Here is a 13910-nt window from a genome sequence, read left to right as displayed (position 1 = left end):
GATCACGTAGGACAAAGAGCAAATAATGGTGAGTTACTCTGGTGAAAAATGCAAGCAAGGAACTAACTGAACCAAATCCAGTCCTTGTATCAGCAGTTACAGTTCTCACTCAGTTCAATAGAGGCTGTTTACTTTGGCCCAGACTGATCTGGTGTCTTTCCTAGTGAACGCCGCAGCAGTTACATGAAATACGTTCCTGTATAGAACGTTTTAAGGTGAAGCCTGTTCCAAAGGTGTGCTGGTTCAGGTCATGACGCTTGCCAGCTGCCTTGATTCTTTGTTTTTCTATATTCACCAAAATACTAATTAAAAAGAAGTGGAAGTGAAATTTTTTTCTTGTTCAAGATTGTGTGTTTGGGAGGGGGAAATGACAAAGCTCTGTATCTGGGACATCTGGGGCAGTCCAAAGGCAGGCTTTCAAGTCCTGCAACCCCGTCCTGAAGATGTGAGTGCAAAGCACCATGATACACGGTGCTAGAGAAACTCTGCAGATGAATAGTCCCTTGCTAAGGTACTGGGGGAGAGAAAGAGGCAGCTATGAGGGTGAACAGCTTGAAGGAGAAACAGGTCCCTGCAACACAGAGGGGTTTTGCTGTATGAGTGTGCCTTCAAAAAGGAAAATCCCCATGGATCAGCCACTCCACTGGTTCAGTGGGGCGGTGACTGTATTGGAGAGCCTGAACTCTCAGCAATTTCCATAAGGACATTAGTCTTCAGCACTTTTTTGTGAGACTCAAGGACATGGATAGACCATGGGGACTGTGTATGGAAGTGGTCTGGGTTTCGTTTTTAGTTATTTTTGTGTTTGTGTGCGTATGTTGCTGAAAGCTACAATAATACCTAAATCTAAAGAAATACAAAGAGAATCAGTGTCTGCCTGCGTTAGGCAGCAATAGCAAGGACTAGGTTCCCTGCTACTTGCTGTGAACTGCAAATGCCTGCCAACTGCAACAGCAGAGAGGAGAGAAATGAGGGAGGAGGGACAGTGCAGGCACACAGCCTCTGTCCTTGCTTGGCAAAACCCCTCCAATAACTCCTCAGTCATGGCAGCCTTCATGGATAGCTGCACACCTGTGTAAAGTTCTCTTGCTCAAGTTATTTCTGAAACTCAAGTGACTCTGCAAATGGGTGACATGACTGGCTATGGGACTTTCTAGAGACTAGCAATGCCTTCTGCATACAGATGTGGCTGGAGATATGGCCTGTAGAAAAGTTGAGGACCACAGAGGCAGGTAATTTCAAGTATTATTTTCCTCCTCTGGTCTTTTGCTTCAGACCCAGAGGTCTCTTCCTTCCTGCTACATCTAAATGTGGTGTGATTATAGCACTGTGTTCAATATAGAGAAGATGCTGCAGGACTTTGCAGAAGAGGAACTGAGATTACTTTGAATAGACTATTGCAATATTAACTGCTCCAACCAGCTGTAAATGATACCATTGACCTATTGCATAAATGGAAGCTTAAGCCAATTAAATCTGGTTTCTTCAAATTTGCCTTGTGCTCCCTGAGCCTTCCCCTCACGTGGCATATTATGATTCATGTTTTACAAAAATAAAAGCTGTGATGAACAGGTGATCTGGGCAATGGTAGATCTATGCAGAAGTGCCAAGCATGCACCACTGCAACCAGAAAAACCCAGCTTTATCTGCCTGAACTAAGGTGGAAGAAGAAAACTGGACTGATGGCAGAATGATGTTGAGCAGGCCTGTGAAAAATCCTGCACAACTTTTTCTTGTTTTTCAGTTTTTTGAAGGGTGATTCCAATCTTTGCAAGTTCCCTATCTGAGATGCCAGGAGAGGGTGAGGAAGGGATGGAGTCCGTGACAGGAATGCTGGTGAACTGGTTCACGTATTGGCTGAGGCTTGTAAAGAAATCCTGTTCAACCTCAGCTGTTTGGATTGCTGTCTGAAGGTATGGATGTATGTGGTCTTCAGAGCAGGCAATATGCATAGATGCATAAAAAGTGCTGGACTAAGACAGGATGAAGAAAAAAATTCTCCAGGTGGAAGCTGCGTGGTTTGTTTGCAGATTTGCTCTGTGTATTTCTTCTCTGTAGGTGTGAATATTCACAGTTCTCTCCTGGCAAAAAAAGCATGTTTCAATTCTCTGACAGATTTACCAACTGTATTTTTAGATTATTAATTTATTGTAATATTCCCAGCTCTGAGAAACTGAGTCTCGCTGAGGAACATCCTCTGTTCATACTTGACAGAGCAGCGTGGCCTCCGAGCCAACAAGAATCCCAAACTGTCAGCTGCTCCCCTCCCATACACACACAAACGTAACCTGATGTCCTTCACATTCTTGAATGTTTGTGGCTGGCAGCACTGAAGGTCTCTGTTCCTTCAGGCAATGAGGCAATGTGGGCTGCCTTTGTGTACTCTGTGCCTTGCCCCGATTTTTCCAACAGGCTTTCCTAACCCTTCCTCCTTTCTCCTCACTTCTTCTTCTTCTTCTGCATAAGATCTCTTTGCACAGACTCTCTCAGGTCCTATTTCTCCTTACCTTGATGGTTTGTATATGACATACAGTGCCCACTATGTGTCATGCTCGCATCTGGCTACCCACCTCGCTGCGGAAACCAGCACCAGGCTGTCGGTGGCATTCGCTATCCTCTGACTCAGATGATTTATTTCCCATCCTGCTCACTGCCCTGGCATCTTAGTTTTTCACATTCCTTACAACAGGGACTTGTGGCAAGCAAATGTTTATTGGGACCAAGTATGACCTAAAACTAGCTCATAAATGAACCTCCTTCTCCCACCCCTTGGCAGCCCTGTCCTCTTTGGCAACTGGGGAAAGCCTCTGCAACGTGTGGTATGCTGGGAACCTCCTGCAAGAACTCTCCCTGTAATCTCAGACATCTATCTTTAGGAGATCCTGCTGCGTGAGGAGTTGAGGATGACTGCTGAGGGCTTATCCTCAACAGGAAAAAAAAGTGAGGGTGTTTCTGAATGTGTTAGCTTGCTCTTGGGGTGAAATTCCAGCATAGACAAGGTTATCTGCAGTTCTTGCACATTCACTAGTTGAGATAAACTCTGCAAGAGAGCTAAGTGATGAGCAGTGAGCTGCTCTGGCTACCCAGGGCTGTTACTGACTGTGAGTGAATGCAGGATTGAAAACCTTCCCTCTATTTTTCCCAAGGCAACGCTCACCCTTAGCAGGGTACTGTGGCTGGCACAGAGGCTGGAGAAGGTAAAGCCAAGCCACTTCAAATAATCCCTGCAAATAACCAGCCTAGTCTTTTTACATCTCTCTTCTGCCTCCACTGTCTGACTCTCGATGTTTAAAGCAAATTATCTTACAATATAAAAAAAAGGTGATTAAAGCAGGTTGTGAGCACCTGTTTTTTCTGATCTAAACTTCTGCCTGACTCTTATGAAGGAGGAGGGAAAGAAGAAGTTACCTGATATTTTTCAGACTGGTTCAACTGTATCTTATGGCTGGGTTTTTTGGGTTTTGTTTTTTTTTTCCTTTTTGGGTTTTACTTCTCTGGAGACTTTCCCTGTTTAATAATCATCATGTCTTTCTCCTTTCTCCAGCTCTGGTTGTTCCCATGTTCCTGTCCCTTGTGGTTCATTCTTTAGCAGCTACTAAGTTTTCTCTGAAACCATTTCCTCTAACTGAATTCAAATATTTCCTGGTCTTTTCAGATAAGGGATTTAAAAGATAGAGAGATATGTGCTCCCTGTAGCAGATGTGCTATGGAAGAAAACAGGTCCAGTTTTTTGGGTCTCTGGACCCAAAGTGCATCACATAATTCCTATGAATTTTCTAGGTTTGCAAAATGTGGTTCATCTCGCACTGCGGTTTGCAAATAAGACATGAAAAAATAGCTACCCTTTTTTATTATGGTGTGAACCAAACATTCTTGCTTTAATACTCATACTGTATCAAACTATTGGGGGCATCAGGACTTGGCCAGGTCTGAGCTTCACAGCTCCCATTCATTTCTAATCCTTAACTCTGAAACTGTTCATCCTTTACCCTTGTGGTGACACATGTTCTTTGAAAAGTTTATCCTGCTCACACGGAAAATGAACTCAGAGATCTTACTGCCTTTCTCTATCTTGGCCACTATGATCCTGTTCTTTTTGGTGTTGTTGATGCCTTGTGCCAGCTTGGCCTAAGTCTCCCCCACCGGGCTAAATTTCCTTCCCTGCATTGCCTGCCTTCCCTTTGCTGCCAGTTGACCTTTAGCTCTGTCCAGTAGGATACCAATTAGACATGTCCTGTATCCCACAGCTGCTGGATTCCTGTGTTGCAAGGAGGATGCATGAGACACCAGTATCAAGTGCTCTTTGGTGCTGGGTTAGATTGTTTCCTGGTTAACAGCCAGTTTGGGAACTTGCTTAATCCTGGTTTTGGCTTAGCTGAAAGTATCCGAGATGTTATAGCTGGTGCTTCTAATACACCCTACACAGACGTTTGTCCTGAGTCAGACTTTCAAACTCATAGTGATGGGAAAGCAGGCAAAAGGAATTGGCTGAAATTGTGTTCAAGCACTTCCACGTGTTTAAGCACCCTAATTTAGTCCTGAGTGGAGCATGACCAGGTCTGCAGTGTGCCTTTTGCTTGATTTTCATAACCATGGGAATGCTGGAGGGCAGTCTGAGGTTCTCCCTTTGTCTTATGGCCAAGTCATTGCTAGACTCTGTGGCACAAAGAATACAAAAATAGTGTTTCTCAGACAGCACTAATAATTGGCTATGGGTAACAACAATTCCAGAGTTCAACAGACATGGTTTTCTCTCTCACTTTGTGTTCCAGTTACCATGGTAAGCAACCAGCACAACCCAGGCATTTTCCTAAAGGGAAATTGAAGTCATGAAGGAGGTAGGAAAGGGAGTCAAGCCCTGAGTTCAGCTGCTGAGTAGGGAAAATAAGTATTTTGTTTAACCTAATGATTCATCTGCTTTTTAAGGGTAACAAAGAGCAGGCTGAACTGCAGGTATGCCCACTGAGGCTACAACCACAAGAACCCCTGTCATTTTTTTCCAGAATAAAGGACAGATACTAATAATATTCACTTCCACACTACAGCTCAGAGATTGAATCAATGATGGCACTGCAAGAATCCAGAGAACCAGGAAACTTAATTTGTAATTTTTTTAAGCTCCTGCTTGTCCTTTACAAATCAACAGAATTGCATACACGATGCACCAGAGGCTTCATAGTTAATTCTCTTGTTCCAGCTTGGCTTCCCCTCTACAAGCACTAGGATCCCGAAGTATTTCCATACTCCATTCTGCGTTGCTCTACATTATCACAGGCAAGGCAGAATTCTGCAGGAGATGTGCTAAATGGGAGGACGTGGTTGTGCATCACTGAAACTTCAGCCTGGTAGAACTAGAAATGGTAAGAAAAAAGATGAATTTTACCCTTGGAAATTTTAAAGCATTTCAGATAATGGTAATTCTACAGAAGTCTCCAAGCCCTCACTTCATTTTCAGAGCTGCAGAGCAGCTGCAGCCCTCATAACCTCCGATCAGAAAAGTGTGTGATCAGGTCCTAACTTTCATCCCTGCAGTCAAAACCCAGACAAACACAGCTTAGTGCCCTGGCCACTCACACAACAAAAGAAGGGCTCAAACTCCATGTCAGAGGAAGACAAATGCATTTGCACCACATTCATAAACCTAATCCAGGAAAAAGAAAATGTTTCAAAACACCACTAGGGCACAGGTCTGTTTTTATAAAAACTCCAGTTTAATCTCATGGCTGAGACCTGGCAAAACATTTTTTTTTTGTGGTTGTTGTTTTTCTTTCTTTTTTTAAAGCAATAAGGCGCAAAGGCAGGCAAGTCCACACAGAGAACAAAGCTTAACAAAAATACAATCCACCAGAACTAGCAGGAGAAATAATCACAAACCAGGGCCAGTGGGATGGGGACAGTCCTTTTCACAGTGTCTGACTTCCAGCCCTTCCCTTGACCTGGCAGCAAATAGTATTTCAAAGGGGACCAGTGCCTGCAAGAACAAGATCTAAGGTCTGGGCTGCTGCATGGAGCCCTGAGGAAGCACTTGCCTCCTGCCATCCTTCCTTTCCAGGGCTGTTAAAGTCCTGCTCCATCTCCAGTTGAACTCATGGCAAGCTTTCCATTCCTTGCTTGGAGCAGAATTAGTTATCACCAAGCCTTTACATTTATTAGGAGCAAGCAAAAGCTAAAACAAATTGGGATCAGCTACAGCTTCTCCCCTACCCCTAGAGATATTTTTTTTTCTAGAGATGGAGAGAAGCAAAAGGGACAACTGCAAAACCTGGGCATGCCTGAAAGCTAATATACGCTCCAGTAGATTGTTTGCATTTTCACGGACTGGGGAGAAGCTTGTGGTGGAAAGCTAAATCAGTTCTTGCACTCTGGTCTCCCCTGATCTCATCCCTCCTCTCCCAGGACATGATCCGGCTCAGGAAGGCAGATTCAGGCCTTCTGCCCACCACAGATTAGCCAGAACTAATTAGCTTCTCCTCTGTGGGCAAAAGGCCAGTTGATCTCACACCCTCAGTGCTACAAAAGTTGCAGCAGAAAACAGTTCCATGCATCAGCCCAAGTTTCACAGATGTACAGGATTCTATTTAGGGAATTCCTTCACTTTAATTACATTTCCTTTTTAATATATTTATATAGAATGTTCTTTTATATATATATATATATAAATTTAACACAATATTCACCACTATAGGCATTTCAGAATTCATAAAGGAAGAAAAAAGACTTTGATTGCACCATTTGGACTCTGGATGAGGGAAAATGTTGCAGGGCTTTTTGGATGCTCTCTAATGCAGACTTAAGTTCCTCGGAAGCTCTAAAGGTGAAAAAAAGAAGTGCTTCAGTCTTTCTGAAGTGATAGCATGGGATGGACAGCCCAGAGGAATGTGGTTTATACGACAAAATACAATCCTAATTTCTGTTTACCCTCTTGCCCATAAGGCAGCTCCCACATGAGCTAACGTTATCCGTGTCCCTCCTTTCCATCAGGAGATTCCCATCTTTGCCAGCCCAACCATTTCACTCTGAGCTACCCTTAACAGAAGCTACACAAGCCCCCTGACTACATGGGAAGAATTAAGTAAAATTTAGTCACTTGTCTCCCATTGGTAAAAGTGCACAAGCAATACCTGCTGGTGACACCGTATCATGACTGAGGGACTGGCCTTTACACTCTTCGCAGTCTCAAGGGGCTCGAATGTACTGCAGGGTCCCTGAAATGATCCTTGCAGAGCTGCAAATGATGTGACAGTCTATTTAAAAAGGTCCTTTTCATAACATCAAGAACAACCAACTTAGCTTTCCCCTACAGAAAACTTCAAATTCTGGGCCAGACCCATGTCCCATAAATCTGATCTATGCTTCTCCATAATGCTTCACAGGAAAAACCAAACAAACCCAAAACCAAGCAAAAAACCCCAGATCCTTTCTTAAAGTCTCTAGCGTTGCAGGGTTGTGCTGGAGGGCAGGAGTTTGGTACCCGCAATGTACCACTGCAAAACCCTGAACTTCAGAAGAGCTTCCAGTCTCAGGTTCAGTCTGCTACTGCAGAGTGGCAGTGGACAACCTAAGGGCTCTGAAGCAAAGATGACATCGGGTCTGACCCTGAAGCTGACCTCAGGAATGGCTTAGTAAAGTTGGATCTCAGGAAGCTCCAACCACACAGTCAGCACCACTCAATGGGAGATGGGTTCTGTCTTCCAGATCTATCCAACTATCAAGCCTTGGTCCTTGCAGCTGACTGCAACTATCAGTATCAACATGGATCCATCATCAAGCATTAGAAACTCTGCAGAAGTCTGGGTCTGGATTTGGGAATGGTGATACCTGTGCAATGGTGTGCCTTGCAACTAAGCAAGTAGTCCCAGCTTTTCAGGATCTGGGGCTTTATCTCAGCTCTATTGATAGAAGCCTGCTTGTGACAACAGAGCTATAGTGATGTGTCTGCATTAAGACCACCTGGATAGGCTCTTGGAAGTTTGATACATAAGCTGAAGGCTGGAGATGAAATTGTAGATAGAGATAGCATCAAGCGACAAAATAGAGATCTCATTACAGAATCTCTGCTTAATTAAAATCCAGGACCTGGATCTGAGTTCAAATTCCGAAACACCCTTAAAAATTTTAGTCTGGATACAGATTTTAGTTGAGGCTGATCTTTAGTATTAAGTAAAGATTTATAATAATTTTCTCTTGCAGGAGTTTCACCACTTATGCCAAAAGTGCTATTACTTACTGGAACGCTGTTAAGAGTTGAGACAGTGTATTCTCTACAAATTGCCAGACCTCATTTCTTGTTCATAGATCAGCTTATATGAGAACAAGGAGAGGGGAAAAAAAAAAAAGAATGGATTTAAGGTGCCAAGGTTTCATCACATTTTCTTTTTCTTTTGGTACATTACTTTGTGAGCTTCACTGGCTCTGGTCCAGATGCCTTGGCAGTCAAAACTTCCAGGAACTGAGAGAATATAAATCCCTGCCCAAAGTAAACTATTTTGTTGATGCCAAAAAAACCTGGGCATCATTTCCACAACTTTTACTTTCTGTAAAGCCTTACCACAATACCTCGTATCACACTTTTCCAAGTCATTTGCCATTAACCCAGCCGTGGTGGTTAAAAGCTTTCCCATGAGGCAGTAAAAAAGGCATTTGGGTGCCATGTAAATGCAGCGCAGAGCTGTTCTAATTATGAGGAGCATGGAGGACTGGCAATCCCTTAGTTTTAATGGGAGGCTGCACAGGCATCTTATGGTCTGGGAGGAAGATAATATGATCATCATAAAGCTGCATATTCTGGATCTGCCGTCCACAGCTTGCCCAGGTAAAGCATAGGCTGACATCTGTGAGACAACATGGACCCAAACAAGAACTCCAGGCCCTTGTCTAGTTTAATATTCTCCCTCAACAAAACTAACAGCACGGACTTAGTTCTTTGCTCTGTACTCTCTTATATTGTGTTATGCACAAGGGAGGAGTACAGTGGGAAGGATCAAAGACTGCAACTGGTGACAAGGAAAAGCACTTGTTCTTCCGCAGACCCTTTGGATATGGCAGGAGAAAATTCTGCTGAAGATATCTCCTTGCATTTGTGGGCCCAGAACTTCTCAAAAGTACTCTGGCATCTCGCCCCTTTAGCAATCAAAGAGTGCAGAGAAAGCACTGTTCAGACTGGGCCCTCCAGCCACAATGATGCTAACCAAGTGACACATTCAGTACAGACCAAGAGCTCATGGGTTGAGTGTGCTAACAATTTGAAAATGCCAGTACTTCAGAAAAAAATCCCTAAACATACATCCATTGGGAAATTCTGACTGACACTTATTGTGGTGGCTATAGCACCTCCTACCAGATGCTCAGTTACTGCTTAAACTATAGACCATAATACCTATTCAAGGGCCTACAGACTCAGACATCTCCATGAATGATGGCCCCTGCAAGCACCATTACAGGCACAATCTCAGTGCTGGCAGCAACACCTGTGTTCCCACCTCCTCCATAGTCACTAGTGACGTTTAAATTGCAGAGACAACACAGGCTGCACCTGACTTTGCAATCACCCACAGTCATACACCAGGCAATAGATGAGCCTGTGGTTAACGCAGAGTTAGAGGATTTAGAAAGGAAGCTTTAATTCTATTCCTGCGGCAGCTGTTGCTTATATGAACATGTATTTGCCTGTAACAATAACGGCCCTTCAGGAGAGAGTTTAATTCACTTCAAATCCCCTTCTCAGGATATTGTTCATGATCTGTTCTGCAGTCCCACAAATCATCCTCTTTACCATACCCTTAATCAATCTGAAAGCACTGAGGGCCAGGGAGGTGACAGCCAGCCATGCTCTCAAAGAAAGAGTGTAAAATCACAAGGAGAAGTTTAAAGGAGGAAGAAGCACGTGGGAACATGCCACACAGTGGCAATGAAAGACCAAGGGTCAAAGGTATGTCAGTCAGGGTGCAAGAGGGCAATAGCCCAAGGACATGCAGATCAGAAGATCCTCTTGCTTTTCTCTGCTGTTGGCAGTGTGGAGCACAGCCGGAGATAGTTGCACAGGTGTCATCTGGCTTTAAGCAATGATGAAAATAGTTGATACTGGCCTTTGTTATGACCATATCTTTGCTATCATTGATACCAGCCTGAGAAGTCTCTACCTCTGGACAGTCAGCTACACACTCATTCCCCAGCCACATGGATGTTGTCTGCCCAAGGAAGTTGTGGCTGAGCACAACAAAATTCATGAGGAGGACTTGGAAGATTAAAAGAACAACTAGGTGTTTCCTGTCCAGCTACTTTCATCACTTGCACATGCTAGAAAGAGCACATCTTTGATGCAAGGACAGAGCTGGAGGCAGTGCCTTCAAGTTGTATGTTTATCACTGGAACATCCTTGGGTGTCTCATATTCTGTATGAGTTGCTCGTGCCAGCTTCACCTTCCTCTTCAGCTATCCCCAGTCTCCTTGCACTATTTATTTACACTGTCTAAATCAGACAACAGAGATGGATAGGCATGGTCCTTCACTGGTGGCTGGGAAACAATGGAAGGAGGTCCCAAACATCTGGACTTACCTCCTCAGCAGATGTTGTGTCCCTGCACCCTGTGCTGCAGTGCTTTGGAACAGTGTTTCCTCCCAGTCCTATTTTCTAATTATACTGAGATTTATTTTTCCTTTTCTCCATAGGGAGGATGAGACTTTCACAGGGCTTGTTAGACAATAAGTATGAGGAAATGCAAGTTCCCTGGGACTGGCTTACAAAAAAAAGCAGACAGTGAAGGACTAGGCAGGGATGAGAAAGGGAAGGAAAAGCAAGACAAAAAGACTATGACCCTCTGTAGCAAAATGCTTTGCAGGAAACCGTAAAGGATTTGGGTCCATCTTGCACAAAATAGTTATAACAACAGCAAAACGGCAACAGAGTTGCTCTTAGACACTCCCATCCCATCCACCACGGAAAAGGAATAAGAAAAGCAGTTGCTATTCAATCTGCCTCCCACTTCGTCCATCCAGAATCACAGAGCGCCTCTGGGGCTGGTAAAAGCAGCTAGTAGAGGTCTCCAGTCTCTGGCCATTCTTGGGGATGGTCATTTTGTTCCGCAGCGTCACCCCCTCAGGCGTTGTCCGCGAAGTCTCAGACAGATCACCACAAATGGGGCTCGAAGAAGTGGTCTGAGTGGGGCTCCTTATGGGTGATAACAACACCCTGGAGTCTGCTGAGGAGGAGGGATGGTCCATAATGGGGAAAGGGGGACTGAAGAGAATCAGACTCTGGGGCCTCCCAGGCCTAGATCTGTAGGAAGGCTTGGAGAACCCTGATGGCCTCTCCATCTTTGAGGACTGTGGGTTATCTCCAGCTGTCTCCCCCTCAGAGGTACGCTTTCGGCGCAGAACAGGGGCATCCAGAGTGGGATGATGACTGGACTGAGATGGCTCCAGTGGAGAGCCAAGGCTGCTGTGCCAAGGACAGGCTGAGTCCTTTTGAGCTGGGTCACTGTTTTCTTTTTCTGCTTTGGCTTTCTTCTCTGTTAGTGGGCTCTTGGGGGCCTCCATGTGGCTCCATACCACCTGTTGAGTCTGCCTGGCAGCCTGCTTGGCTTCTGCTTCCTTCTTCTCAGCTGGTGGAGCAGCATTCTGAGCTTGCAGGGGCTGGGGGATCTGGGTGTACTGAATCTTGGGTGGTATCACGGGCACCGCTCTGGCCTGGCACATCTTAATCATGAAGGAGGTCCTGACCGCCGACACGCTGACAGGGGCAGAGTTACGACGGCCAGTGGTGGCATGGGCCACTGCCAGGTAATCCAAGTCTAGATCCACGTGCGCATTGAAAGGAGACCCCCAGGGAACACCTCTACCGGCAGCAGGACAGGCAGTCAGCAGGGATGGGACAGAATCACTGCTTTTTACTTCCTTCGGCCCGCACAAGAGGTTCCCAGGGGCAGAGGGCATGGACAGGCTCTCAAATGTGAAGAAATCTGGGGCTGGAAGGAGTGAATCCAAGTTGAGGGAGGATGGTCTAGTCTTCACTTTGCGAGGTGTTTCTTCACCTTTATTACTCAGCTGTGACTCAGTAGCAGAGCACAATGCTTTGGTAATAGTCTCTCCTCCCAGGGCAGTGTTCTGAGACATGGATAACTCCTCCCTTGTGTTCTTCGCCTGTGAGGAACTGCCTGGGCTATTTTGGTATGGTAAAGACAGCTCAAGCTTTGAGCTCCAAGGGTTTTCTTTGCTCACATCCACTTTCTTTTCATCTGGCTCTGAAAGAGGGATTCTGGAGGGTCCTTCTTTCTCAACTGGTGCTTCCTCCCTGCTGAGGGGGTACCTCAGCTCCTCAGGTTTTGAAGGTTCTTCTGGAGGACTTGTACCATTCTCATCTTGCTTAGCTTTGCCCAAACTAGAGGGGGAGATGGGTTGTGTTTTGGGAAGCTCACAAGTCACTGGCAGAATGTCACTGCATGGTTGCTGCTGGTCAGTGGCATCTATGAAGGAGAATGGGATAGTCCACAGACTCATCACTGTGTCTTTACTGTCCAGGGAGAGGCTGCGACTGAATCGTGGTCTAAGAGAAAGGCCTGTCTCTGCTCTCTGGCTCTGTGGCTGAAACTCCTGTGTCATCTTCTCCTGAATGTCCTTAAAGGTGGGGGAATGGAGTGGGCTTGTAACCCACTGGTGATCCTCCCATGGCTCCACAAGTTCTAAGCTCTGCACATTATCTGTCCAAGTATCCTCGTCATCCTGGTCACCAGCATCATGGGTTCTGCTAACAGCATTGCCCTCCTTCAGCTCCTGGATTCCAGCTCCACTCAGCGCCTTGGAGGAGAATGTGTCCCTTTTATCAGCAGTCATTATCTCAGGCTTCTCCCTCTGAGTCTGGACTCTGGTAAGACCATCCTTTTCCCTCTGCAGCTGGCAAGTGCTATCTTTTTCTCTCCCTGACTCTGGGCATGCTGCTTTGGAACAAGAAAATTCATCACTTGGGGCAACCTCATTAAATTCTGATTGACTATGAAGCTTCCAGTCCAGGGGAGGAGTGAGACATTCACTCCTGCTCTCCACGACTGGGTGGTGGTTCTTTGGAGCAGCTGTGCCAGTCGGAAGAGTACCCAGTTTGGGTAGGACTGAAGCACAGTTCTGCTGTGCAACCACATCAGACTGGCAATTGTGGAGGCTGTCTTGTCGTTCCATGCCACTGGCACCAAATAAAGGCACCTGAGTTGTTATCTGTGGTGTTCTGCCTGCAGATTTCTGCTCAGACAGTGTTGGACTCTGCCCTGGGCTAGAGGAAGAACTATCTGTTTGTACTGAAGAAGAGGATTCAGAAATTGGGCCCGTCTTGGGGACAGCTGCTGGCAAGAGCAAGACCTCCTCTTCAGGTTCGATAATTTTCAGTTCCTGATGTATCTCCGGCCACAGTGGTTCTAGAAGGGCATTCGCAGGGTCCTCCTCATTCTGAAAAACAGAAGAAATGCCATGACCTGGCAGCTCACAACTTACCAGTAAATACCCCTCCATTTTCCTCAAATAGCCCTCTTAGAATAGACAGGCTTCTGGATGAGCACACTCATGGGTACAGAAACACAGACACGCATACTGCTACCAGTTCAAGGAAGGAAATACATCTATAAACAAGTGGGTTTATGGAGGAGAAGATCTGAGGTGCAGCCAAAATGAGGCCTGGACAGATGTGCTGAAAGAGTGAGGTGAATGGGTAGCTGGAATGTCTCAGCCTGTTTCCCAGCTCTTCCCATTCAGGCTCGCTTGGCCTTGCCAGACCTGCATTCCCAAATCGCACACAAACTGGAATGAATAATCTATTCAAGGAGTTATGTCAACAGATCTTTAAATAGCTGTCCAGAGATGAGTATCACTGTAAGAAACGTGGTGAAAAACCTCTGGTAGAGATATAGAGGAGGCAAAAATAATAGTAA

General features: G+C 45.4%; 1 protein-coding gene across 1 annotated transcript in view; it reads right to left on the bottom strand.

Moving 5' to 3' along the window:
- Window positions 1-5581: 5581 nt before the first annotated feature.
- ARHGAP31 (Rho GTPase activating protein 31) overlaps window positions 5582-13910 on the bottom strand; it is a 65498-nt gene continuing 57169 nt past the window's right edge. Inside the window, exon 12 of the mRNA XM_072881950.1 lies at window positions 5582-13431. Within this exon, the coding sequence (XP_072738051.1) occupies window positions 10963-13431 (2469 nt within the window). The 3' untranslated portion in view covers window positions 5582-10962. The remainder of the gene's footprint in view (window positions 13432-13910) is intronic.

The sequence above is a fragment of the Ciconia boyciana genome, chromosome 1 (assembly GCF_034638445.1).
Source record: "Ciconia boyciana chromosome 1, ASM3463844v1, whole genome shotgun sequence".
NCBI lineage: Eukaryota > Metazoa > Chordata > Aves > Ciconiiformes > Ciconiidae > Ciconia > Ciconia boyciana.
Note: the sequence above shows the minus strand (reverse complement) of the source record. Positions and strands in the feature narration are given on the sequence as shown.